Source organism: Musca autumnalis, unplaced genomic scaffold (genome assembly GCF_047663935.1).
Source record: "Musca autumnalis isolate F117 unplaced genomic scaffold, ASM4766393v1 scaffold_1, whole genome shotgun sequence".
In the NCBI taxonomy this organism is placed as follows: domain Eukaryota; kingdom Metazoa; phylum Arthropoda; class Insecta; order Diptera; family Muscidae; genus Musca; species Musca autumnalis.
Genome location: NW_027411644.1, coordinates 320,944,560 through 320,971,885, shown reverse-complemented (window position 1 = coordinate 320,971,885; position 27,326 = coordinate 320,944,560). Strand labels below are relative to the sequence as shown.

Here is a 27,326-nt window from a genome sequence, read left to right as displayed (position 1 = left end):
TTTGGTGCAGCAAATACGTCAATTCGGCCGAAAATATATATGGGAGCTATATCCAAATCTGAACCGGTTGCAATGTAATTTGGCACATTTATTTTAATACAGAATTCAGTGACACATTCCATACTTTATTGAAATCAAACATATATAGTGTGTTTGGTGCAGCAAAACGTGAAATCGGGCGAAAATATATATGGGAGCTGTTTCAGCTGAATTGGACAAAAAATGCGACCTGTACGTTGCGAACAAAAATACATGGGCAGACGGACGAACATGCATAAATCGACTCAGAAAGTGATTATATGTATATCCCCAAAAGGAACTATGGGTCTATTTCGTTTCCTTTTGTATCTTACATACAAATGCACAAAGACATAATACCCCTTACCACAGTGTGGTGTAGGGTATAAAAATTAAGTTACAGTGTTTTATGATGGAATCTCTCAAATATAACGCATGCATTTGAATTAAAAATTGTGACAATGTTAAACGGCAAGCGTTTTATTTGAGAGATTCCATCATAAAACACTGTAACTTAATTTTTTTAAATATTTTCTATTTTTAACTTTTTAGTAAAAAAAATTTTGACCACAACCAAATTATAGTCAATTTAGGCCGAACATGTAGATAAAAACTGTAAACTGCCTGAAATCTAGTGGTACCGTCATATGGGGGCTACACCAACATCTGACCCATGTCCACAGTTTTTGGTGGGGGAGTTTCTGTACAATTGTGAACTCCCAATGCTAAGTTACAGCCAATTCGGACTAAAAATGAAGACGAAACCCTCAAAACACCTGAAATCAGGTGGTACTGCTATATGGGGGCTATAAGAACAAATATACATATAATGGTTTTGGTCTCATATTCATGTATTGCCATCCAAATCTGGAAAGTGTACAAAGTTTCAGTTCGATTGGTCAACTGCAACTGTGTTAAAAAGAGTTACTAGATTAAAACTAATTCGGGTGGTACCGCTATAGGGGCCATAGGAAAAAATGGACCCATATTGGTTTTGGCTCCATATTCATGTATTGACATCCAAATCGGAAAAGTGTGCCAAGTTTCAGTTCGATTGGTCAACTGCAACTGTGTTAAAAATGAATTACTAGATTTGAAGTAAACGGACACCAAAGTAAGTTAAATAAAACACTGTAAAAATGTCACACTACACAGAAAGAGCATGTCTTACATGCTTATATCGACAGCTACATCAAGGTCGGATTCTTAATACCTCTTTCTATATATGCTGTGACCAACACCACACCATTTCCTATCTTGAGTTTAGTCCTGTTATGACCCCTCGAGCGACGTATCTAACGTTTTAAGGAAGAAATCTGTAAATCCGAAGAGTTGTGCTTGTAAAAATGTCACACTACACAGAAAGAGCCGACGACTACACCCATGTCAGACTTTTAATACCTCTTTCTACATATACTGTGACCAACACCACACCATTTCCTATCTTGATATTAGACCTGTAATGACCCATCGATCGACGTATCTAACTTTTTAATGAAGAAATCCGTAAATCCGAAGACCGTCTCATCAAACAAGACCGTCTCTGTTAAAGTACGAAGTGTGGTTCTAAACTTTTGTCTTGAAGAAGTAGAACGTCTCGAGACCATATTCGCTTCTCTATGTACATACTACATACATATTTATTTTCTGTTATACTGTGGCATTTTGTGTTGATTGTGTGTTCCAGCTCATAAATCCCTCGAGTGCTAACACATAAAAAGAGAATGAATGTTTACTAAAGCATACGCAAAACTTATATAAATTTCTACATACATAAACTCTGGATATCATTCATAAACAATACTAAACATACATACATCGAAGCATCTATACAACGACAAGTTCAATTTACACCGTGTACATACACGTCGTACACGCACATAAATTCCAGGCATCAAAGTTAACTTATTTTGTGGGTCTGTTAATGTACGTGTCTTCCTTATTCCTGTGAAAAAAAGGATCAAGTACAATGTCATAACATGGAGAATGAAGGACATTATTTTCTTATTTGGTTGAATAGATTTGACTTGAAATACTTGAAATTAAAAAGGAAAATATTGTCTCTCTCCTTGCATTCCTCTGGCAGAGCTTGAATTTGTTGTCGCTTAATCCCAAAAGATTTAACAAATCACAATGAACAGGTTTAATATTTTGAAAGTGTTACTTTACGAGGATTTTACGGATTATTTGAAATGTAAACTTTATAAAATTTTTGTTTACATACTTATCGATTTATCCTTTATATAATGTTCCCATAAACACTTTACAGTAAATGCTATATGTACCTCCTTTTCAATGAAACGTCCTTCCCTTATTCAGATATGCAATTTTCGCCTCTGTATTAATAGACATAAATAAACATGATTGATGGAAAAATTTGATACTCATTCGATAAAACAACAGTTCGAACAGCCGACTGGCAGGGGCTATTGCATTCCTGTTGGCATTTATGAACTTCTGCAAATGTCAATTTGAAGCAAAATTGTTGGCTCAATTCAGGTCATGGCATGTCAGGACACCATGTCATACTTCAAACGGACTATCAATGCTCTTCTTGGGTTACTGTTTGGAAACACCGACAATAACTTGGTGATTGTTGTTGGTTGAACCAATGAACGAACGAACGTTTTGGGTTTTATACATTGGGGTTCAATTAAACTTTTCAAATAAATCAAGTAACAGCTGCAATACCTTTGTGTAATTTTTTAAGCTCCTCTACTCTATGAAAAGCAAAAAAAAAAACTTTATTTTTTCGATAGACTTGGGGGGATCGTTTGCACACTTTTGAATAAATATGCACGAAAATGTGAAATAATAAATTGTGAATGGTAGGAGATGGAAAAATACCCAAGCTATACACGCACATAGCCGACTTAAAGCGTAAAATATGGCCTTCCATTTTCCTTCAATTCACTACAGTTTTACTGTAACTAAGTTAAGCTTTTGATTTGAGACACTTTATCAATGTTAACATTATGATATTTGAAAGAAGAAGATTTCCGCCGGCCCACCACCAATACCCTTAATGCCGACAAACTACAATTTGCCAAAGGACACTAAACGTATTGAAACTATAAACCAAGACACTATAATTCACCAGACATTAGATTTGGTTTGTAACCACTCAGAGGACACAAAACCCCACAACGAAGCATAAAAAATATATATTCTTCACAATATTGTTGCTTTTGCCATCATTGCCAGAACATAAATCCTTATCGATTTCTAAACGAGCAAAGTAAAAATAATAGAAATAAATATTAAGAAAAGAATGTCCTTGTTGGAAGATGAAAGATGAAGAACAAAAACAAAAAAAACAAAAAGTCAACAAAAAATTATTTTTTTCTGCCACAAAGAAATGTGGTTCTTGTAAGGACTCTTGAAGAATAATGGAAGGAACTTGAACTAAGTGTGTGTATGTACATGTATGTGTGCATGCGACTAAGTATTTTTCCCATGGAAAATTCATGAAAAAAAGGAAACCATTGTCAACAATTTATGACAAAACATGCAACAAGAAAATAAAAATTCATAATGATTTATTTGTAATAATATTGGTTTCGAAATATTCTTAAAGCAAAAAAGTCATGATATTGAAAAAAGAAACACAACAAAAGACAATTAACAAAATATTTGATACTTTTTTGAAAAAGTTCTATGAAACACAATACAAAGAAGAACAAAAGATGGGGGATAGGTTGGACGATATTATTCCCTGAAAAATATGGAACAATTTAGTTGGAAAAAAAATAAAAAAGAAGTACCAAAGTATCAACCATTTTTTACGACAGAAATATACACTTAGGCTAGACACAAATTCTGTAAGTTATTGTGTGAGAAGTGTATGAAGGATGACCATAAATATTGAGATATTTCGGGGCACGTATCCTAGGAAGGCTTACACTATTAAAATATAGTATCTTATAGCCACGACCACAACGGCTGTCTGCTATAAAAATGTCGACACTATCCTTCTTTTGCACTAAAGCGGAATAGTGTTGGTTACCGTAGAATTTTAGCATCGCAAGCATGACGTGTGACCGAAAAAATATGTTTTTCTAATCAGACTGCCTTCGATGACAATTTTAAAACTATAACCGAACATTATATCGCTGCAAGCTGGATTACAAGGTGTACCGTCGGTAATAATTGCACAGTCCTTAAACGGCATTTAAGCGAAACCTTTTCTCTTTTGTGAGTGAAGGTACCCGAAGGTGTTGTCTGATTGATACATTTTTAGAACTTGATGTAAGTTTGAAAGAAATTTTACAAAGTTCAAATTTTCGGCCAAATCGGATACTCCATTCGTGAGTTATCGTGCTCAACGCAAATATGTTCGTTCGTGTATTATTTCAGTTATCTGGTTCTGATTCCTCGATATCCACATTGCCATAAAAATTAGGAGACAGGTGAGTGGGTTTAACTGGCATGGTGCCTTTGAAACAAATTTAAATGGAAGGTGCTTGCACCTGGGAAGTTTTTTCAGATTCTGAAACTACAATGTTCATAGATGAGAAAAATCAAAAAACAAAAAAAAAAAATCGCCGGAGGGCTTTTTAAATAAATCGCTATTCAAGTTGACATTTTTAGGGGTTGTTTCGGTATTTGCGCTTTTGCTTGGAGCCGCAAGTCCTATCAAAATGGGAATAAAAAATGTTGTAGCTATCAAAATTCTCTACAACAGCGACCTTTATATCATTCTCGTAGGTTTTACCATTTTTGAGATATAGAAGTTCAAATTGGGACAATGCACTGACTGTACCGCCCCTTTATAAAACAATATCATAAAGGGTGCTCCTTAACTAACTTTTAATGAAAAACGCTTACACAGGGGACGTTTTTGTTAATTCTGGAACAGCAATGTTCATAGATGAGAAAAATGCCAAAACTAGAAAAAATAGCTGTATTGAGTTTTAAATAAATCTCGGTCAAAATTCACATTTTTAGGTGTTTTTTATGTTTTTACGATTTTGCTTGGAAACAGCAAGTCCTATCGGAATGGGACTAAAGATAATGTTGTAGCTGTGAAAATTCTCTACAAGACTGATCTTTAAGTTTTTCGTAGTTTTTTTCCATTTTTGAGATATATAGATTCAATTCAAATTTTTAGGTTTTTATCTTAAGTATTCAAGATTTTGCTAGAAAACCGCAAGTCATGTCAAAATCGGACTAAAAAAAATTTGTAGCTGTGAAAATTCTCTACAATATTGCCTGATTTATTTTTTCTTAGGTTGTACCATTTTTGATTTATGAGGAGACTTGTCCCAATTTGACTAGTCCCAATTTGAACTTCCATATCTCAAAAATGGTAAAACCTACGAAAATATCATGACGGTCACTCTTGTAGAGAATTTTGATAGCTGCAACATTTTCTTTATTCCCATTTTGATAGGACTTGCGGTTTCCAAGCAAAATCGCAAAAACCTAAACAACCCCTAAAAATGTCAACTTGAATCGCGATTTATTTAAAAAGCGCTCTGGCGTTTTTTTTTGTTTTTTTTTTTTTTTTTCTCATCTATGAACATTTTAGTTTCAGAATCTGCAAAAACTTCCCAGGTGCAATCACCTTCCATTTAAATATGCTTCAAGAGCACCGTGCTTGGAAAACTCACAAATGTAGTTGTCATATGGTCCGAACCAACATGCAGAAAATATGTAGGGTATCGCGCCATAAATTGGGGTCCAATATGAATTGAGGCAGCTGCATCGTCCGGATCTCAACTGGACAATCATTCATCACCTTGTCACCTGACATTCTTCTGCTGCGATGGATGGGAGATGGTCTCCGAGTACTGCACGGTACTTTTGTACTGGGCAACTGCATCATTATGAATGTTATTCGAGCCTGTCAGATAGGCAGCTGATCTAGATTTTCTCGTTTAGACATTTGGATCTCTCTCACTTCCCAAATCATGAAGTTCTCTCCTGACATGCTGCCTGGGTGGGAGAAGACTTACCACTAGATCGTGGCGGTAACGCCCAAGCAGGTACTGCATCATCTGGTTGTGTTAATGTACCGGTAAAAATTTCGTATCCTCATGAAGATAGTCTTGTGGAGTCATAAGGAGGTACCATGTTGCAGTCCTAAGGGGGGCATTCTTATAGGTTTGAATATTCTTCCACTGCATAACGCTACCATTTGCATACACTAGCGCCACATAGCCTACCACAGACCAGTCTATTGCTTTATAAGAAGTTAACAAGGTTTCTTTGACAGCTCCCCAAGTGCCGCCGTTCAGCGACTTGAGAACCATGTTCCTACTTCTGGACTTATCGCTAATAGCAGTGGCTTGTGTGGGCTACTTAAACTTATTGTCAAACGTTACACCCAATATCTTGGGGTAGTTAGTGTTAGGAATCAGGGCACCATCAACTTCTATGTTCAGGGGAAGCTTCACTTCAGTCGTCTAGGTGGTGAACAATGTGGCTGTGGATTTAGCGGCGGATATTTTCATATCCCTCAGATGGAAGAACTGAACTAGGTCAGCTACATAGAAATTTAACCCATCACATATGTATGTCATCTACAACATGACCCGACGTCAAGATCGTACAATCATCCGCATACATTATGATCTCAATGTCGTGTGGAGGGTGTGGACCTTCAGAACGGTAGATATCAGCAAAAAAGCATGGGCATAAAATATACCTAACAACGGTCCTGACCGGCTTAAACATTTCAAAGTCCAGGACGTATTTTGGTCACTCTTTCATCTCAAGTGGACTTTAACACCCATTAAAGTAAGTGGGCCAACATGTGCCTCGCATTCACCCATAAGAACGATAAAAACTTGGGTTTGGGCGTCGGGTTAGTAAGTCTGCCCCAGAAAAAGGCAGGAAATTGGAAAGAAGAATATCTTTGGCCTAACAGTCAAGAAAATCAATCTCCAAAGTGAAACATTGGACAATGGTGTGAGGCTGATAGACTTGCAGTGGCAAAAACATGGTAGTTAGCAGCACCAGATTTAAACATCATAACATTCATAAGGGCTCCAGGCAGTCTCCAGATCAGAAAACAAAAAATCAAATATATCAGGTCGTGATAGACGGAAGACATTCATCGAGTGTGTTGGATGTGCGTTCGCTCCGAGGACCAAACATAGACTCGGACTACCACCTTGTTGCAGCAAAGGTACGTAGCCAGTTAAACAAAGCTCAAAAAAAAACAGACACAACACTAAAGTTCGACATCGATAAGCTGGAATCACAACAACTACTCACAGCATATTCCACTCAACTAGATGAATTGCTTGGTCGAAGCACTCCTCGTGCTGATAAAATATCAGCACAATATTCCCACTCCATAAAACAGCCGCAAAATCCATACACGGATACCTGAGACCTCCACCAAGGAACCCATGGTATGACCTGGAGTGTCGTGCTACTACGAAAGAGAAAAATGCGGTATATAATTCTACACTACAATCAATAGCAACGTGCAAAGCACGAAAGAGGTATCAGGAGAAACGTATATTCCGCAGGAAAAAGAAAAAATGGAAAACGGGAATGAAGTCTGAAAGTTCTACTAAAATCTGAAACATCAAACTGTTGGCTTTGGTACAGGCGCATCCTCCTTTAGAGACCAGCAAGGTAATTTGGTAACTGATACAGATATTGTGCTCAGGATATTGAGAGAGCATTATTCCAAATTGTTGGTATCCAATAGTAACGAAGACGACAAAGATACCACAGATCCAATGCCAGAAGATGGTGTTGAATGTATACCGCCCAGACAAGATAAAGTAAAGACAGCAATATAGCGGCTGAAGAATAATAAGGCTGCAGGAGCCGATGGCTTACCAGCAGAGCTGTTCAAAACAGGAGACGACACGCTGATAGGGTGTACCCGGCTATTGGAACGAGTACCTGATTGGAACCTGAGCATTATGTGCCCTGTCCACAAGAAAGGAGATAAGACTGTATGATCTAACTATAGGAACATGAGTATTCTCCCTATTGCCTACAAAATAGTGTCAGGGATATTGTTGGCACCTATGGTCAGCGAAATAATTGGGGTCAGCGAATAATTGATCAGATATTTACCTTGCGGAACATTCTGGAGAAGACCCACGAGATGCAAATCGACACCTAAGAACTTTTTGGCAGCCGTGGACAGCCCCCTACGCTCAATAGTATTGCAAGCCATGTCTGAATGTGGTATCCCCACAAAGCTCATTCATTACTTTATACACGGTCCTCAGTTGAAATAGGAAAAAACCTCTCCGAAGAGTTTAGTACCAAAAGAGATTTCAGACAAGGAGACAGCCTTTCGTGTGACTTATTCAACATTCTGCTGGAAAAGTTTAAATCGCTCATTTACTCAAAGAGTGACACATCTAAAAAATCCAGTTTGGAGAAAAACGCGTTTTAATTTGGCGAGTGAAATTTGACTTTCCATCTTAAAAATATTATTACTCAAAAAATAAAATAACTACTTGGACCATATTTTGCAAATAGCTAGCCAGATGTCAGTGCTAAAGTTCTGTGCAAGATCAAGCATGATTTGAAGTATTTTAGTGCTTCATACACTCAAAAAATCTTTTTTGTTGGATTATGCCAAACCCGCGGTAAATGAGCTGTAACTCGATGAGTTTTAGAGATATGAGCATGAAAAATGCGTTTTTGAGTTATGCCACTCTTTGAGTAAATAAGCATTGTATGCAGATGTTAAAAGAAATGATACAATTTACACCAATAGCAACACGTTACTTGGTTACACTGGCGATATGGAATTCATGGGCCGATCAGTAAAAGAAGTAACTGATACCTTTAAGAAGGTAGAAGGAGAATCTGCTAAAGTGGGTCTGGCGGTAAACGGTGAGAAGGCCAAGTTGATGGTGTCGATGCGCAATGCGTCCATAGATCTCGGACCAACAGTGGAGATTGGTTCCTCGGCACCTCCATAAACATAGCACACAAGCAGTTTAAAAACAAAGCCACATTTCGTCAAACTAAAGTAGCAATTTGCAAAACTCGGATACTACGAAGTATGGGTAATTGGGCAAGCAGATAAGCAGTGATTAGTGTGTTTGAGAGAAAAATTCTGCGTTGACAGTGAATGAACTACGAGCTGTATCTGCTATACAACGACATCAGTATAGATAAACGTATCGACATATAACAATTGCGTTGGCTAGGCCATGTCATAAGAATGAGTGATGATGAACCCGCTAAAAAGGCGTATATATACGGGTAGCATGGCGGAACACACAGAGCTGGAAGACCAAGGCGTCGGTACCGCGAACAGTATACGGAAAATAAAGCAACAAACAGAAAGGAATCTTTACTTGCTTCTGTAATGGACCAGTTAAGTATGTAAGGAAGTTGTCCGATATAAGTTTAAAGAAATATTACAACCTTCAAGGTTAGAATCAAAAAGGCTTGCTTTCTTCGATAGCTATCGCGATTAGCAGTCTGCTATCCGTCACAAAATATTTACGGGTGAGCATTCCAGAAATCTTGGGGGCAGCCACCAGCCAATATGTTCCAATGTTATAAAACACTTTTGCTCGCTTTATCCTACTGGGATAAAACGCACCCCTACCCAAAAGAAGAAAACTACAGAAAATACAATTGTTTCCCTTGCGCATACCACCAACACGATTATGACACAAAGAAAAAACATCGAAAAAAGAAATACAAGAAAAAACAATGATATTCCACTTTTTTCTTGGTGGTCCTTGTATTGGTCTGGTCCTTCTGCTGTTTATTGTTGTTGCTTGGCAAATTGATTTAATGCATAAACTTTGGTCTTAATATTCCCAACTCCATTGGCATTGCCTTATGCTTCAATAGAGCAGCGGTATGTGTGCAGTTAAGCGCAGTCTGATAGTTTATCCGCACCCAATCCTAACTGTTTTCCTTTGGAAATGCTTTGAAGTAATAATGACGGCATGTGGTTATTTTCCTCCTCCTTAGTGTTTCCTTTTTTCTGTTTTTTGTCTCTTTCTTGTTTTACTTTTAAAAAGATTTTTCCAAGAATTATTTTATGGAATTTTATGGCTGGTATGGTATGTTGCTGCTGCTGTTATTCGTTGGGGTTTTAGTTTTTATGTCATTGACAATTTATTTTTGTTTAACCGCGCACTTTATACAGGCCACCACCACCAACAACCACTTACCTCTACCTTCACTACCTCCGTAGGGATTTTTTGCTATTCTTCTCAAACTTTCTTATTTGGTTTTAGTTTCAAGTTGAAGGAAGTTTTTTCTACTGCATTTTTTTCTTTCTTTTGCCAAGATAAACATGAACATTTTTGTCAATATTTTTTAAGCTTGCTAAGAATTTTCTTATTTATGAAGAGAAAGTAGTTTGTTGGGGATTTAATGCTAAACTATGCAGGGGGCAATGGGGTTGCATCAGGTTAAGGAAATTTCACTTTGGGTTTTTTGGTTCTTTTGTTTTGCAGTTAATAGTTATTTCCTTCTTGAGAAAGTCTTGTACGTAATAGCAAGTTACTAATCTGTTGTTGACAGCTGTCATAAGTTTTAGAATGTTTACAAATTCAATTATGAAATATCTGTTGTTAGGAAAGTGCAAAGAAAAAGAAAGAGTTTTTCTTGTTCTACTTTATTTCGAGCAATTAATCTATAAAACTATTTTTGTTTTTTTCTCTTCCTCTTTGCAGACGATGAAAACTCTCACATACATGCCATACTCACGAATGATAACCTTCTTGATGGCACCATTGAAACACCCACTGAACAATATTATATTGAACCATCACACCGTTATTCTACGGATCTCCAAGATTCGGGAATACACACAATTATCTATAAGTTAAGTGATGTTGAGCAACCATCAAAATCCTCTAAGGCCGAACACTGTGCCAGCGAAAGGCTCAAACGTAGCATGTTAATGGATGATCTGAAAAGAAGAAAGATCGACAGCAACAACAACCAGGAGGCTGAATTAAGAGAAACCAATGGTGGTACAACAAATTTTCAGACAAAAGAACGTGTCAAAAGATGGCTGCCAGAAGAGGTGAGTGAAAATAAATACAAATATTTTATTGCTGTATATATTTGTTTACTTACCTAGTTAGCCCTCTACAGGACAATTGAACTATAAGCCGGAGTAAGACTTAATTTCCATTCCTCTCTATTTGTTGCTTTATTTCTCCAATTTGGAATACGACATTTTTATACCTCAGCCATTAGGCTAAAGAGGATATATCAGGAATATTGTCAATTATTTCATATTCCATTTCAGAAAAAAAGGATAAATTTTTTTCGCGCTACATCAACGATTTTTGATATGTAGGTTAAGAAAAAAATTCCGAGTACGAATCTGGTCGCGAACCAATTTTTGGTTGTTCCGGACAAAAGTTATGGCGCTTTTATTTCGCTTTTCAAGAAAGAAAATATTATAAAAACGCTAATTATTTTAATGAGCACAATTGTTACAAAAAAATTCTCTCGAAGTTACTTCAGCGAGTAGATTGCATAATACCTGCAAAATGTTACACAGAATTCGCGGAATGTACAAAAAATTGATAAATTATTGAATATAAGTCTACTTTTTTCAAAATTAAGGCCCATTTAGTGGTCATAAAATTACAAAAAAAATTGTTGTGGATCCAAACTTCACGGCAAATCAAATGAGACTACAATCATACAGATTGGTATTATAGTTTGGATGTTACAGCCAAAATAAGCATATATTTCGCTCAAAAAAATAATTTTTTGTTTAAAAAAATATTTTTCACATGCATTATGTAGTAGAAAATATTGTAAAAATTTATAGGAATACTTCCTTCATTTTGCTTAAATCTCCCTACAAAATAGACGGATTTTGCTTTATTGACATTCATATTAAAGCTTTCCCATTAGGGAAGCTAATTGGGTTGATGGGGATATATGTCAAAGCTTCTGAAATGGAAATAGAGGTCAAATAACCCATTTTTATGTATATGCATTTTTAAATACGTGTAAATCGCGTAATTATCAAAATCAGCTTGTCCGCATGTGATTTTCATGTACAGTAATACCGTATCTTTTAATTTGAATATAGTTTTCGAAATTTAATTTGGTGGCTAAGATGTAGCATCGGCTGCATCTTAGTGCCTAAAAACCTATATAACGTCGCTAACTTGCGCGGAGTGCGTATGCTTTTTGTCCGCATCCGATTTCAGTGTCCACCATAAAAATCTACATCGATATATATCTATTTCAAGGCGGTCAACGAAGAACCGTGGATGTAGCATCACACACTATTTTTTGGGATAAAATGAATGTAGCTCCCTTATCAGTGAAGTTTTCAAATCTCTGTTTCCGCTAAAACAAAGATGCTGTATTAGTTGTTTCATTGCAGTGGAAACGAACCGCAGAAAACGCGATAAAATACGCGATATTTCCAAAAACAATTTTAGGCGATTTTTCTACTTTGGATTTTCTTGTAAGTCGCGTTTTAGTGGATGGATTTTCACGGAGAATGATTTATTAGATCCGGAACGTAAAAAACTAAAATGTGCAATCAAGTACGAGGAAATCGAATGACAATTGTAAAAATTAGGCCCGAATAATATGATTTTTAGAAAAATATTCACACAAAATTTCGTCATTTCGATACATATTTCTGTGAAGCTGTGGAGGCTACATTCACGATATACGTATCAAAAAGCTCAGAATCGCAAGTACTATAATCCTATTAAAGCCTTTTTAAAAAATCTGTTTGCGGAACGCGACTAGAATAAAATGTCAAAAAACACTGTAAATTTGGCTTCAAAATGTCAGCGTCATTTATTGGTAGACGCTGATGAAATTTTGAAAAGTTATACATTAGTGAGATTATCCTTATTTAGTTGGCTTCTACTTTTACTTTGACAGGAAAATCGTGAGAAGTGTGGTTTACTCACAAATCGAGAGAAAACAAAAAAAGACACGTTGGCTTCAACCCATTTTTACCCATTTTCTAACATAAATATAGCCACAGCTTCCACGCAAATTAACTTTTGAGGCCAATATTTTTTGCCACGTCCAAAAACATTTCATTTTATCCATAAACATTTAATTTGTATAATATACAATCACAAGTCGCGTGTTCTAAAAGGGTAAACCTTGGCTTCAGCTATGTTAAATTTTCAAAAATATTGGTGATATACACTTTGATACGACCAAAAATCGAAATACTGTTTTAAGTCCTAAGTATGTTTTGACGAAATTCATTTGGAGTCGATTTACCCCAGTCCGTCCGTCTGGCTGGTGCGTACGATAACTCTCGAACGGATCAACCGATTCGAAGCAAATTCTTCACTTCGTAGTATTTTGCTCAAACATAGTTTAATGACCTGTTCCTCTAAGACGATTCGAATTCAAATTCGTTCGAATTACCACCAGACTCCTGATGTTATGGAAATTTTTCTTTGATTGAAAATAAAAACAATTCAAATATTTTTCAAAAAAAGAAGTTTGGTAGTAGTTCGAACGAATTTGTATTCGAATTGTCTTAGTGAAGCAGGCCATAAGTTCGGTCCACTCCTTCGGGTACATCCCCCACAAAAGTTCTAAACTTTTCGAGAAAATTATTCGCACGATATCTATCTAAGGCAGTAACCAAATTTGTCCATACTTTACACATCGTAAAATTTCTACCAGACGCAGATGAAGGTTCAATATGAACTCTATTGGAGAAGCGGAGTTTTTATGTCATTCTCCTCTCTCTCCTCCTCTTGAATCCCTTTGTTTTTTTTCCGGTAACAACTTGTATTCGCTGCCCCAGTACGACGGTACACATTTTTTAGGGGCAAGTTAATTCTTCCTGAGAAAATTACCCTAAAGCCATAAAAACACCCCTATGGCGCAATGTTCAGTGGCTGGAGCGATCAGAGGATTCGGTCGAAAATTTGTCTCTCGTGATATTTTGTCCGAATTAAGTTTCATTTCGAAAATGGTCCATATCGGTCTTCTGCTTAGGCTACCTCCCACACAAAAGTTCAACATTTTGGTTTAGGTGCAGTTTATGATCTGTTCGAAGATCCTTTGAAAACTCATACCGAATGTACTCCTTCTGGTCCTGTTTACATGTTTTTCGTGGGCAAATCCATGGATCCTGGCGTAGTGGTCCAAAAGTTCTTAATTACACTTTGACCAACTGAAGTAACTGGGTGGACATATATCTATCGAATAGAAATGACTCCCAAAAATAAGACCCACATACAAAATGGAAAAGTGTTGCGGAGGAGGTACCTGAAGGAATGGATCGGCATAATACATTCCTTCAGGTACCTTCTCCGCAACACTCTTGAGTTTAAATTCAAATCCACATTTTTGTCGGCAAGTTCATACGTCTAACAAATGTCACCAAATTTAGAAAACTCTGTGCCGTGGTGCAATGGTATGCACGCCCGCCTTGCACGCAGAAGGTCGGTAGTTCGATTCCCCGGCCAGGCAACATCAAACATTTTTCAACGGTGGCAAAATACCCTTCCGTAATGTTGGCGACATTTCCTGAGTATTTCAGCCTTGAACAGCTTCTTCACAAGTGGTGCCTTAAGAAACGCCGTTCGGACTCGGTGATAAACAGTAGGTCCCATATCATTGAGCTAAATATGAATCGGGATGCACTCATTGATATGAGAGAAGTCTCCCTTGTCCCGTATGGGATGTTGTGGAACAATGTGTAAATACATAATTTTTAGGGAAAGGGATCTTGGTTTTTGGCCGCTTTTCGATATGCACTTAGATGAGTTTCAACTCACACAAACTGAGGCTATATCTCTGTCAACAGAGCCTACTCATACCTTTTACTTGTTTAATCTCGTCTTCCATTTGTTTACTCCATCGCAGCTTTGGCATTCTAGTTCTGCCCGCATCATCGCTCATTCTTAGCTCAGCCAACGCAATCGTTATATCTCGATACGTTTAACTGTACTCATGTCGTCGCATAGTCTTGGTTTATACGACATTGGCCCGTAGATCTTTCCAAGAATTTTTCTCTCAAACTCACCAAGCACTGCCTTAACTGCTTGCGCAAGTACCCACGCTTCTGAACGGGTAGTATCAGTGATTTTTAAAGTGTTACTTTTGTTTGACGAGCTGTGGCTTTATTTTCAAAATTCTTACTTAAGCCAAAGTCACTAGTCAGTACAACTCTACTTATTTCACAACTGATGTTGTTTGTTGTGTTTATGGCGTGGCCTAGGCGGGCGAAGTCTTTAACTACCATAAAATTGTATGAACCCACTTCCACAAATGATCCGAGTTCTACGGACGCATTCCGCGACGACACCATCAACATGGTATTGTCGCCGTTTACCGCTAAACCCACTTTTGCAGATTTTCATTAACCTTCCTAAAGGTATCAGTTACTTCTTTTACCTATCGACCCATGATGTCATATGCAAGTAATATGTGGCTATTGGTGTATATTACACTATTCCTTTTGACCTTTGCATCTCGCATAACCTTTCCATCAAGATGTTGAAGAGATCACACGAAAGGCTGTCTCATTGCCTGAAACCTTTTTTGGTACTGAACTGTTCGGAGGCGTTCCTTCCTATTTTAACTAAGGACCGAGTATCTGTAAGGGCCATCTTATAAAGCCGAATGAGCTTTCCTGCAACAAACAAATTTAGACAACTAATGGGTCAGTAGAAGGCTGCTCTAAAACCGACAAAAATATGGTAACGGTCGAAATGCATGTCTTGGGTCTTTTTTAGGACTTGCCGCAGGGTAAATATCTGGCCAAAGGTGGATTTGTTAGGTCATCTGTTATCCGGATATAAGCGATCATATAATAATTTATAAATATGTTGAAGTAGCACCCTCGTTTGGTCGGAGACTCTTCTTTATTCATATTGTATAATTTTCAGGGGTGAGTTACTTCAGTGGTTTCCCTTCTGAAAAGTTTTTAATTTTCCGTCTAGTTTCAGCCGTTCCTCCTGGAGTTCAGACACTGTTTGCTGCCGATTTACTTAAAGACAGACGCAACTACCTGTTGGTCTGTGAGACATATTTGATTCCGACTTACCACCAATATCTGGGAAGTATTCATAGGGTTTACAGGTTCCCCGAAGGAAACCCGCACTGGTATGGCCCAAATATTTCCTTGACCATAGGCTTTAGTCGTTGATTTTTCACACCCCATATGCCGTATTTTTCCCGTCAGTAGCAGCACGACACTCCTGGTCATACCATGGGTTCCTTGCATGGAGCGGGCAATACTTTTCCAATGTTCTGATATGTTGTCGGGGCGAGGAGTGAGTGCTTTGATTATTCAATTGGGACAGTTGAGGGGAATATGCTGTGGCTACAGTTATGTTCCTTTACGTTCAAGAATCTTCAAGTTTTACCACTTTTTACTCGAAAAGCGTTCCTTTACTTCAGACACCATACAATTCATATGGGAGTAGTTTATCACTTTTACTACTTTTGCCGGATTCACCATTTTCAGAAGTAAAGGAACAGACCATACAAGTTGTGATTACAGCTTACCTATAACCAACTTCAGTGTTGTGTCTGTTCGTACTCTATTTTCTAGGTTTAATCAGGTACATACCTTTACTGCACCAAGGTACGTATGTTTGCTACTCGAAACTATCGTATATCCAATACACTCTACGAATGTCTTCCATCTATCACAACATGATCAATTTTATTTCTTGTTTTTTGATCTGGAGAAGCCAGGTGTTCTTATTAATATCGAGATGCTTAAATCTGGTACTGCTATTTACCATGTTTTTTGCCGCCGAAGTTTATCAGTCTGATCCCATTGTCAGATGCATTATTGTGGAGACTGAATGTCTCGACTGCTGGATTAATGATATTATCCCTTCCAATTTTGTCATTAAAATCGCCTAGAATATTTAATGTCATGGGAAGGACTTCAGTCATATGTTTCTTTTAAGCGCTCGTAAAATATGTCATTGGTCTTTCATTCAGTGGGGTGAATCTGGATTCTGGAATCTGTTTTAACCTCCGACCAAATGCAAATCCACAAGAAAACTCATCACGGTGCGCCTGAACTAAATTTAAATGAAGGGTACTTATACTTGGGAAGTTTTTGCGGATTCTGAACTTACAATGTTCATAGATGAGAAAAATTAAAAAAATCACTGAAGGAGTTTTAAATAAATCGCGGTCAATGTTCACATTTTTATGTTTTCAGGATTCTACTTGGAAACGGCTAGTCCTACCGAAGCGGAATTGAAAAAAACGTTATAGAGAATGTTCACTGCTACCACATTTTATTTAGTCCCACTTCGATAGGACTTGCCGTTTCCTAGCTTAGTCCTGAAAACCTAAAATATTTAAAATTCCCTCCAGCGACTTTTTCTTATTTAGTTGCCGGAAATCGAAAGGTGCCTTTATATGGGGGGCTATTCCCAAATATGGACCTACTTTGACAATTTTTTGTGAAACAGTAAGGACCTCAAATTTTAAATCGAAGCTAATTATTATATATTATTTTAATGGACTTATTTTCATCCCTGCATTTGATTAATTATATATTTTAAAGTCAATGAAATTTATACCTTTAAAACGGATTTAATTTTGTGACATCTGTAACATTTAATACATATGCATGTATGTCTCCCTAATACGCTCACGTACAAGTCGTCAGACTTAGTCATTATACCAGCAGACAAAGACATCATCTTGTTATTGGTAATAACTTGTTATTTTACTGATGACAGATGCATACATGCATTTACATATTCATACATACGTACTTAGACAAATAATACTTTAAGCCACATTCCATATTGTCTGTTCTTAAGAAAAATGGTACATACATATGTGCACATGTATGTATTTTCATGGCTCGCGTTCGTGAACATGTCACCCATGTTTTGAAATTTTTATTTTTTATAAATAAACCAGAATTTAGCATCCTCATCTATAGGTACAACGGAGTACTAAGCCAATATTTCAATCTTGTTAGTACTGTCGGCTTTGTGGACACATTTTAACACCAATTGTTCTATCCCACAGACCTATTTTATATAACCGTAAAACATGTATGTATGTGATTTTGTATGTGTGTGTGTGCGTATGAGTGTGTTTTTATTGTGGATGTGGAATCAGACAGATTGCCATTTACCGGCTTAAAGTGGTACCATTTGTCAATTCTTTATAAATATACATTTTAAAAGCCAATTTTCATCTGAGTGTTTTATGTATGGATATTGAAGACTGTGAATATACACCATTTCCTAAATTCAAATATACAACTAATGTTTATGTAGAACAACTAACTATTCACCAAATTTCAGCTAAAAATCTGGCTTATAACAAGCTTCCTTTCAAAATTGAACCACAATAATTCATTTATTTTCAGCACTGAAAGCCAAATATATTGCATCTATTCCCAGTTTATATTTTGAAATGGTGTTACTCATTGCCGCTTCAATGTATTCGCAAGGGTGCATTGTACCCTGAAAGTACCCTGATATATTTTGTTCGTTTTTTCTTTTACAATTTCATTCACATCACCATATTCCCATCACCTTGTAAATCATGCAGCATTGTAAGCATACATGTGTACGTGTGTATTTGTTTTGATTGACAGTTAATTTACAAAAATTTACATAATAGAGTCAAACACATTTCGTTTTTTTTTTATTCCACCTTCATTCTCTTCATTCATTTTGTCCCTGGTGGTGATGTTACACGAACTCCAGAGGATGTCAATCTATCCGGCATTTTGTTTTTTATTTTATTTTTGGAGGAGCATCGGCCCCACTTGTGCCAGAAAACAAAATGAATAAAATTTTATTATTAAAATTTAAATTCGATTTTTTCCATTGAGCACAATGGAAATTAAAATAGAACGACAAACCAAAAGTAATTAAATAGAGTTTGGGTTTTTATCTCACGGTACTTTAGTAAAGTGATGTTTAAATGGTATCAGTTGTGGATAGTTTTGGATTTTTTCAGTTTTCTTTTAAATTATATCAAAGTTGTTTTAAAATTTGTGGATGTAATAATCCTAGATTAAAGTAGATTATGAACGAACAGTTGATTTAATGTTTAAGAATAGAGTGGTCGGATTATTTTAGACGGCACCCCCCTGATGTTGTTGTTGTAACAGTGTTTTATTATTATGTTTGTATGTTCGTTCTCCTGTTCAATCTGGCTCTGGGTCTATCTCCAGTTCCAATGAGGTGGCTACTTCGATGGGATGTAACCACTGATCCACTGGAGTCAGATGAGTAGGCTTGACGGGGCAGTTGAATAGGTGCTTAATATCGTGCGGGCCCATGCCGCATACTGGGCAGATGTCTTGCACGTTGCGATCGATTGCCGCCCAATAGGAATTTAGGCGTAATTGAGCCAAAACTACTCTGGTTTGTCGTGGCAGCTGACGTTCTTCAGCTGCGATAGATGGGCTATGTACTCCGATGACTGCATTCACACAATAATTGCTTATGGTCTTAGCAACTGTGTCCGTGTGAATGCTGTTCAAACCTGCCTGATATGCCTGTTGATCTAGAGGTTCTCTCCTATATTGTTGTACCGCCGTCTCTAGAGCATGAATATCCTTCATGATATGCCTGGGTGTATCGGTGGCCAGCAGATGGTGATTGGGATTACTCTCACGGTAACACTCGAGCAAGTACTGCAACGATAGCATTTCATTATGTGGTCGTGCTTGAAGAATCTTTGCCACCTCATGTGGATGGTCCACTGTAGATTTGAGGAGGCACCCTGTTGCTGTTCTCAGGGCGGCGTTCTGACAAATTTGAATTTTATCCCACTGCGTGTCACATAAATTCGGGACCAAACTGGCGCCGCATAGCTTACCACAGACCGAACTATCGCAACAAGGTTTCCTTATCTGCACCCCAAGTCCTGTCGGCTAGGGGCTTGAGGACCTTGTTCCTACATTTCAGTTTATCGCAGATAGCTGTGGCATGCGAGGACGACGTAAAAGTGGTGTCGAATGTGGCCCCTAGATTTTTGGGACAGTTTGTGGTCGGAATTCTGCTGCCATCGACCCTGAGATTCAACTCTCTTCTATACTGCGCCGTTCATGTGGTGAACAGAGTGGCCGTCGATTTAGTGGCGGATATCTGCATATTCCTCGCGTGGAAAAAGGTGGTAAGATCGGTTAAATAGGAGTTCAGTCTCTCACAGATGTCATCAGGGTAGGTACCTGACGCCAGGATCGTACATTCATCCGCAGACGTTACGATCTCAATGTCGTCTGGAGGGGGCGGAATACAGGAAAGGTAGAGGTTAAACAGTTCCGGAGATATCACCCCTCCTTGGGGAACTCCCTGTTTCACTTTACGGGGCTTGGATTTCTTGTTCCTGAATTCCACATACGACTGGCGACCATACATATAGTTGCTTATCCAACGTATCAGACTTGGCCGGAGGGTTGTCTGCTCGATGTCCTCGAACAGCGTGGAGTGCTTGACAGTATCAAAGGCTTTTGATAAGTCAAGCGCCACCATCACTGTTCTATCACACGGCCGTTCCTGATTGAGTCCTCGGCAAATATGTGTGGAGATGGCGTGCAGCGCTGTTGTCGTGCTGTGTTGCTTACGGAATCCATGCTGATGATCGGCAATTTGATAGTTATTTCTAATGCTGGGGAAGGCTAAGGCCTCAAGGGTCTTCGCTACAGGTGACAAAAACGACATCGGCCTGTACGATTCACCTTTGCTGGCATCCTTGCCTGGCTTCAGTTGCGGTACCACCCTGCCCATTTTCCAGACATCGGGAACAATAAGGTTGGCTAGCGACAGGTTGAGAACTTTAGTGAGATACTCCACTCCCGGCTCATCCAGCTGTTTCAACATTACCATGGAAATTCCGTTAGGGCCCAACGCTTTGGATGATTTAGCGTTCCTGATGGCATTCGCAACATCATCCATTGTAAACTGTGGTGGTTCATCCTCGGCGGGATGAGTTCTAATGCGACGTAACACTCTTCTCTTCGCCCTGTCACTCTCGGGGTGCTCGACAAACTGTCGATTGAAGTAACTTGCACACCTCTTCGGGTCAGTCAACTTAACGTCGCCAAACGTGACTGAGGTCCTGTCATCCCTCCTCTGGGGTTCGAAAGTGACTTAACCGTTGCCCACAATTTACTTATACTGACTCCAATGTTGCAACTCTTCAGATGATTTAACCACTTGTTCCACTTATGTTCGCCCATCAACCTGTTAACTTCCAGTGTCAGCTCCTGACTCTGAGGTCGTCGGGGTTGGTTCGACGAAGCTCATCACGCTCATTTGCTAATCCCGTCGCCTCTGCTGGGAAATTTGGTCTTACTTCGGGTATTCGACCAGCAGGTATATGGCGAGCGGCTGCAACATTGATGATGTCTCGAAACGTCCTTTTTGATTGGGCAATTGTCTGAAGCGGTGATTGGTGAACTCTCTGAAACTCGGTCAATCAGCTTTCCCATGATTGACGAATGTGAGGCGTTCAGAGGTGATGAAATCGGGTGGTCTGCTGATGGAGACTAATTCTGGTAGGGGCATCTAATTCTGGTAGGGGCGTCAAAACATAGAGCTATCAATCTGCTCAGCCAGCGCTATACCCCTCTGGTCGTTTCCGAGTGCCGAATGCCACATCTCATGACGCTCATTAAAGTCCCCCAGGATCAGACGATTATGACCTTCGAAAAGCGGGATAATGTCAGGCTTTAATCTGAGATACAGCTATTTCTCGTCGGGATGTATACGTTCATGATAGGTTTGTTTTGTTAGATTAATAAAATAATAATCAAACCGAATAGGTTTTAATAATGAACTCAGAGTTCCGAACACCACCTTGTAAGGAAATGTAATATCGGTCCATTTTGACCTCAGCCACCATATAGAGTTACCATCCATTTTTCGGAACTTTATAAGATTTAAACACCTTTTCTCCAAAATTACTTGTAAAAATGTAATTTTGGTCTTGAGTGCGGGAAAATTCTCCCCTTTTTGGCGTTGTCTAACATTAGGATGTGCAAAACAAAAAGAAAAATCGTGAAACCTTTTTCATGTTCTTTCACTAGTTTTCAGTGCCGCTCCAAATTACTATGACAATAGAAATCGCTAATAAGACAAAAAAACATTATATTGAACATACATATAAGGAAGGATAATAAAACTACTTAAATTATTTAAAAAATATAAATTCAGCACCTTAAAATCGATCTAAACTTTTGGTCACAACTGCCTAAACCGCAAAAAAGTCTAAATGAAAATTACAAATGGAGTAAAAATAACATTTGTAGACTCACATGGGCTACAGGCGCACCTGAACAAAATAAGTTGTGCAGAATACAGTGAATGCAGAGGATGACGGATCGTTGGAACACTCTCTCTGCCAATACCCAGCCTTCATGACCCTAAGAACCCAACTCCTGGGTTCAACTCCTAATTTGATATGACTCTAGTTACACAGTATACATTCAATACCACCAAAAAGCTTCGAAAGTAATATTTACTTATCAAAAGTATGGTCTTTGAAGTTCGGAGCAATCGATTTGGTCCATACTTTGTACATCATAATAATTTTCCAGACATTGTGGTTAGGGTTGAAATATGGCCTATATCGATTTAATCCTTCGGTTTACGTCCTACCCCAAATATTTCAAAGTGCATTTTAAGGGCATGTCTGGAATCGTTTTCCAATGTTATGAATGTGTCTGTCCTCTTACGTACTTACTGAGCTGGCCCATTACAGATCATTTGTTCCATAGACCGAACTAAGAAAAGATCTCCAATTCTCTCTGTTTAGTGCTTCCCTTTCTGGAATACTGCGCCTTGTCATCTCTTCATCCACTTGTTTGCGCCATCTATTCTTTGGCCTGCCAATTCTGCGTGCACCGCCACGTGGCTAGAATTGTACACCTTTTTAGCGGGTCCATCATCGCTCATTCTTATTATATGGCCTAGCCAACGCAATCGCTGCATCTCGATACGTTTAACTACATTGATGTCGTTGTATAGCAGATACAGCTCGTGGTTCATACGACGTCGATATTCACCGTCAAGGCAGATTGGTCCGTATATCTTTCGAAGAATTTTTCTTTCAAACACGCCAAGCACTGCCTTATCTGATTCCGCAAGTAAACAAGCTTCTGAACCATACGTCAGCACGGGTAGTATCAGTGTTTGACGAGTTGTGGCTTTGTTTTTGAAGTGCTTATTTAAGCCAAAGTAGCATCTGTTGGCCAATACAATTCTTCTTTTTATTTCACAACTGATGTAGTTTGTTGACACCATCAACTTGGCCTTCTCGCCGTTTACTTCATAAAGGTATCAGTTACTTCTTTTACTGATCGTCCCATGATGCTTATATCATCTGCATAAGCAAGTAACATGTGGCTATTGGTGTAGATTGTGCCACTTCTTTTGACGTTTGCCTCTCGAATAACCTTTTCCAGCAGGATGTTGAAGAGATCACAAGAGAGGCTGTCTCCTTACCTGAAACCTCTTTTGGTATAAAATTCTTCGGAGAGGTTCTTTCCTATTTTAACTGAGGATCTCGTGTCAGTTAAAGTCATTTTACAAAGCCGAATGAGCTTTGCGGGGATACCAAATTCAGACATGGCCTGGAATACCTTTGAACGTAGTGGGCTGTCGAAGGCTGCTTTATAATCGACAAAAAGGTGGTATGTGTCGATCCTGGGTCTTCTCTAGGATTTGCCGCAGGGTAAATATCTGGTCAATGGTGTACTTGCCAGGTCTAAGGCCGCATTGGTATGGCCCAATTATTTCATTGACCATGGGCTTTAGTCGTTCGCACAAATCCCTGACACTATCTTGTAGGCGATATGGAGAAGACTTATGCCCCTATAGTTTGAGCATAATGTCTTATTCCCTTTCTTAAGGACGGGACACAGGATGATCAGGTTCTATTCGTTAGGTACGCGTCCTTCCTGCCAGGTGGAGCTAACTAGCTTATGCATACACCTTATCAGCGTGTCGCCTCCGGTTTTAAACAGCTCGGCTTGTAGGCCATCAGCTCCTGCTGCCTTATTCTTCAGCCGGTTTATTGCTGTCTTTACCTCATCTTGGCTGGGCGGTATATATTCAATACCATCTTCTGGGATTGGATTTGTGGTATCTTCGTCTTCGCTGGATACCAACAGGTTTGAAAAATGCTCTTCCCATATCCTGTGCACACTATCTGTATCAGTTACCAAATTACCTTGCTGGTCTCTACAGGAAGAGGTGCCTGTACCAAAGCCATCAGTTTGATGCTTCATTCTTTGGTAGAATTTTCGGACTTCATTCTGGCTCCTGTACATCCCGATTTTTTCACACTCCCGCTTTTCCATCTCTCTCTTTTTCCTGCGGAAAAGACGTTTCTCCCCTCCCTTTTTCTTCCTATATCTCTCTCGTGCGCTACGCGTTGCTACTGATTGTAAAGTAGCCCCATATGCCGCATTCTTCTCTTCGGTAGCAGCACGACACGCCTGATCATACCATGGATTCCTTGGTGGAGGTTTCTGGTATCCAAGTATGGATTTTGCGGCTATTTGCATGGAGTTGGTAATACTTTGCCATTGCGCTAATATGTTATCGGGATGAGGAGAGCTTTGATTATGCAATTGGGCTAGTTGAGTGGAATATGATGTGACTATCTGTTGTGATTGCAGCTTACTGATGTCTAACTTTCGTGTTGTGTCTGTTCGTACTTTGTTTGCCACGTTTAACCGGGTGCGTATCTTTGCTGCAACTAGGAAGTGGTCCGAATCTATGTTTGCTCTCGCAACAAGCGCCCAACACGCTCGATGAATGTCTTCCATCTATCACAACGTGATCAATTTGATTTCTTGTTTTCTGATCTGGAGACAGCCAGGTGCCCTTATGGATGTCGAGATGTTTAAATCTGGTTCTGCTAACTACCATGAAGTCTATCAGCCTCATGCCATTGTCAGATGTTTCATTGTGGAGACTGAATTTTCCGACTGCTGGGCCAAAGATATTTTCCTTTCCAATTTTGACATTAAAATCGACTAGAAAAATTTTAATGTCATGGGCAGGACAAGGGTCATATGTTTCTTCTAAGCGCTCATAAAATATATCTTTTGTCTGTTCGTCCTTGTCTTCAGTGGGAGCATGAGCGTAAATAAAGCTGATGTTGAAGAATTTTGCTTTTATTCGAATTGTAGCAAGTCTTTCATTCACGGGTGTGAAGCTGGAGATCTGGTGTTTTAACCTCCGACCAACTACAAATCCGCCACCAAACTCATGCTTTGTGACATGGCAGCTATAATACAGTGCGTCACATTTAGGTGTTGTTGTGACACCTTTCCCGTTCCATCGTATTTCCTGTATGGCAGTAATTTCGGCCTTGTACTTTCAAGTACTTCTGCCAATGCGTAAACTGCACCTTCTCTATAAAGAGTGCTAACATTCCAGGTGCAGATTCGCATGGTTCATGGTCCTTAAAACGTTCGCGGGGTTCGTCAACTTTAGAGGGATTTGTTTTTCTTTTCTTTCGTTTTTTCATAGTAGGCTGTTTTTCTAGGGGAGCGTTACTAACCCGACGCCCAAACCCATGTTTTTAACGTTCTTATGGGTGAACTCGCGGCACCTGTTAGCTCACTACCTTTAACGGGTGTTAAAGGCAGTTCCCCAGGTGACACCACGGGGAGGTCAGTGTCCACTTGAGATGAAAGAGGGACTAAGATAAATCCTGGGCTTTATCATGTTAAAACCGGTTAGGACCGTTCCTTGGTATCTTCCATCCCCTACGTCATCCTGAAATTGAAATTTAGGAAAGCAAAAAATAGGTCAAGAGATTGGATGGTATGGGTGTGGGTGGAGTGCTCCTAAAGAGGACATTTTTTTTCCCAATTTTGGAAAATATGTTATTTTTGCAAAATTCTGAAGAAAAAAATAGCTATTTATTGGAAACTTTAAAAGGTATTTTTATTTATATTTTCGTTAGAGTTTAGCTTAATGACAGAAGATTTCATTGCAAGTGAAAAAAAACGCTGAAAATTCAAACCCACGTGACCACCAATTTATGTCAATAGTTTCTCTGTTAGAAGGCAGTTCATTACGTATGTGTTAATTACTGGTAATGTAGACGATAGCTTGTTTACATTACCTGGTAATGGGTCATTCGACGTATGTGGCTCCCAAAATTGTGCAGGGCTGTTGAACTTGTCTTTGCTTTAATTCGAGTTCATTCGTTTGGAACAATTTTGTTTAAATACAATTTACTGATTTCGTAATTTTTCTGTAAATGTACCCAACATACATCTGTTGAATGCTGCATAAATATGATAAACAATAAATTACATAATAACTTAACCTTTCCTTCGAAGAATGTTCAGAAAACCCAAACACTATGTTCCACAGCAATGCGTTTCTATGACCAAAGAATTAAATTGTCAGCTACTTATTCATGTATTGATGTCCTCATCGATTACACTGAACATATTTAACTTTAGTTAGCATACTCTTTCTTAAACACACACACTCAAACACATTAATACATAGGCATGGTAGCAACAAATATCTGCATATATGTATGTATTCATTTGGTTAGAAAACGAGGTCACTTTGTTACAGAATGGTATGGCATATACGTTTACATACATATGTTCCCATGTACATATGTCTTTGTTTCGAAATGGTATGGCAAGTAGGAGGTTGAACATAAAACTCATCCTTTCTTTTCTCGATTCTCTCATTCTCAATTTATTACTCGGCAAGTACTTCATTATAAGCCTTTAACTACAATGAGTGGCAAAATAATGTTGTGGATTAAGTGAGGACAGCATCAGGTGAATGAATCGAAACACACAATAACATTGAACATGGAAGATAACATTTCATAACGAAACCGAACACATGGGACTTCTGTAATGGTATATTTTTTTGGAAAGATTTTCTTTTTATTGATTCAAAATATCTCAATACAATATACAATCTTTATATTTGCACTAATTTCATATGCCACTAAATTCTCCACTCATTTCACAAGCCTGTGAACCGTGGCACTCCTCACATTAATAAACAAACAAACATTCCGTTTTAATGTATGGCCAGAGACACATCAAAAAATATGTCTTTTGCTCAAAACACACACACATACACACTATAATGCTTCGTGTAGCAAGTATGAATACGAAAGCATATCCAAAAAGGACATTTTAATGTTCATTTTAAATTGCAAAAGTTGGCCGTGTATGCGTGCAGAATACAAAGCGGGACACTAAAAATGACTAAGCGGGCTTAACAGAGTTTTCTGTTGATATCAAATAATATAGAAAAGACTAAAGAAATGGCCAAAAACAACAGAATATGGGTACTACTTCTGCTGCTGCTGTTCCTTGCTGGCTTTGGGCTAATGGTGACCAACATATTTTGCTGCCGGTGGTGGTGGTGGTCGGTCGA

The 27,326-nt window shown here is 38.5% G+C and overlaps 1 protein-coding gene across 1 annotated transcript in view; it reads left to right on the top strand.

Moving 5' to 3' along the window:
• The window catches only part of Kul (Kuzbanian-like), a 614,198-nt gene that overhangs the window by 498,103 nt on the left and 88,769 nt on the right, over positions 1-27,326 (top strand). The window contains exon 6 of the mRNA XM_073962521.1: positions 10,647-11,002. Coding sequence (XP_073818622.1) covers positions 10,647-11,002 — 356 coding nt within the window. The remainder of the gene's footprint in view (positions 1-10,646; positions 11,003-27,326) is intronic.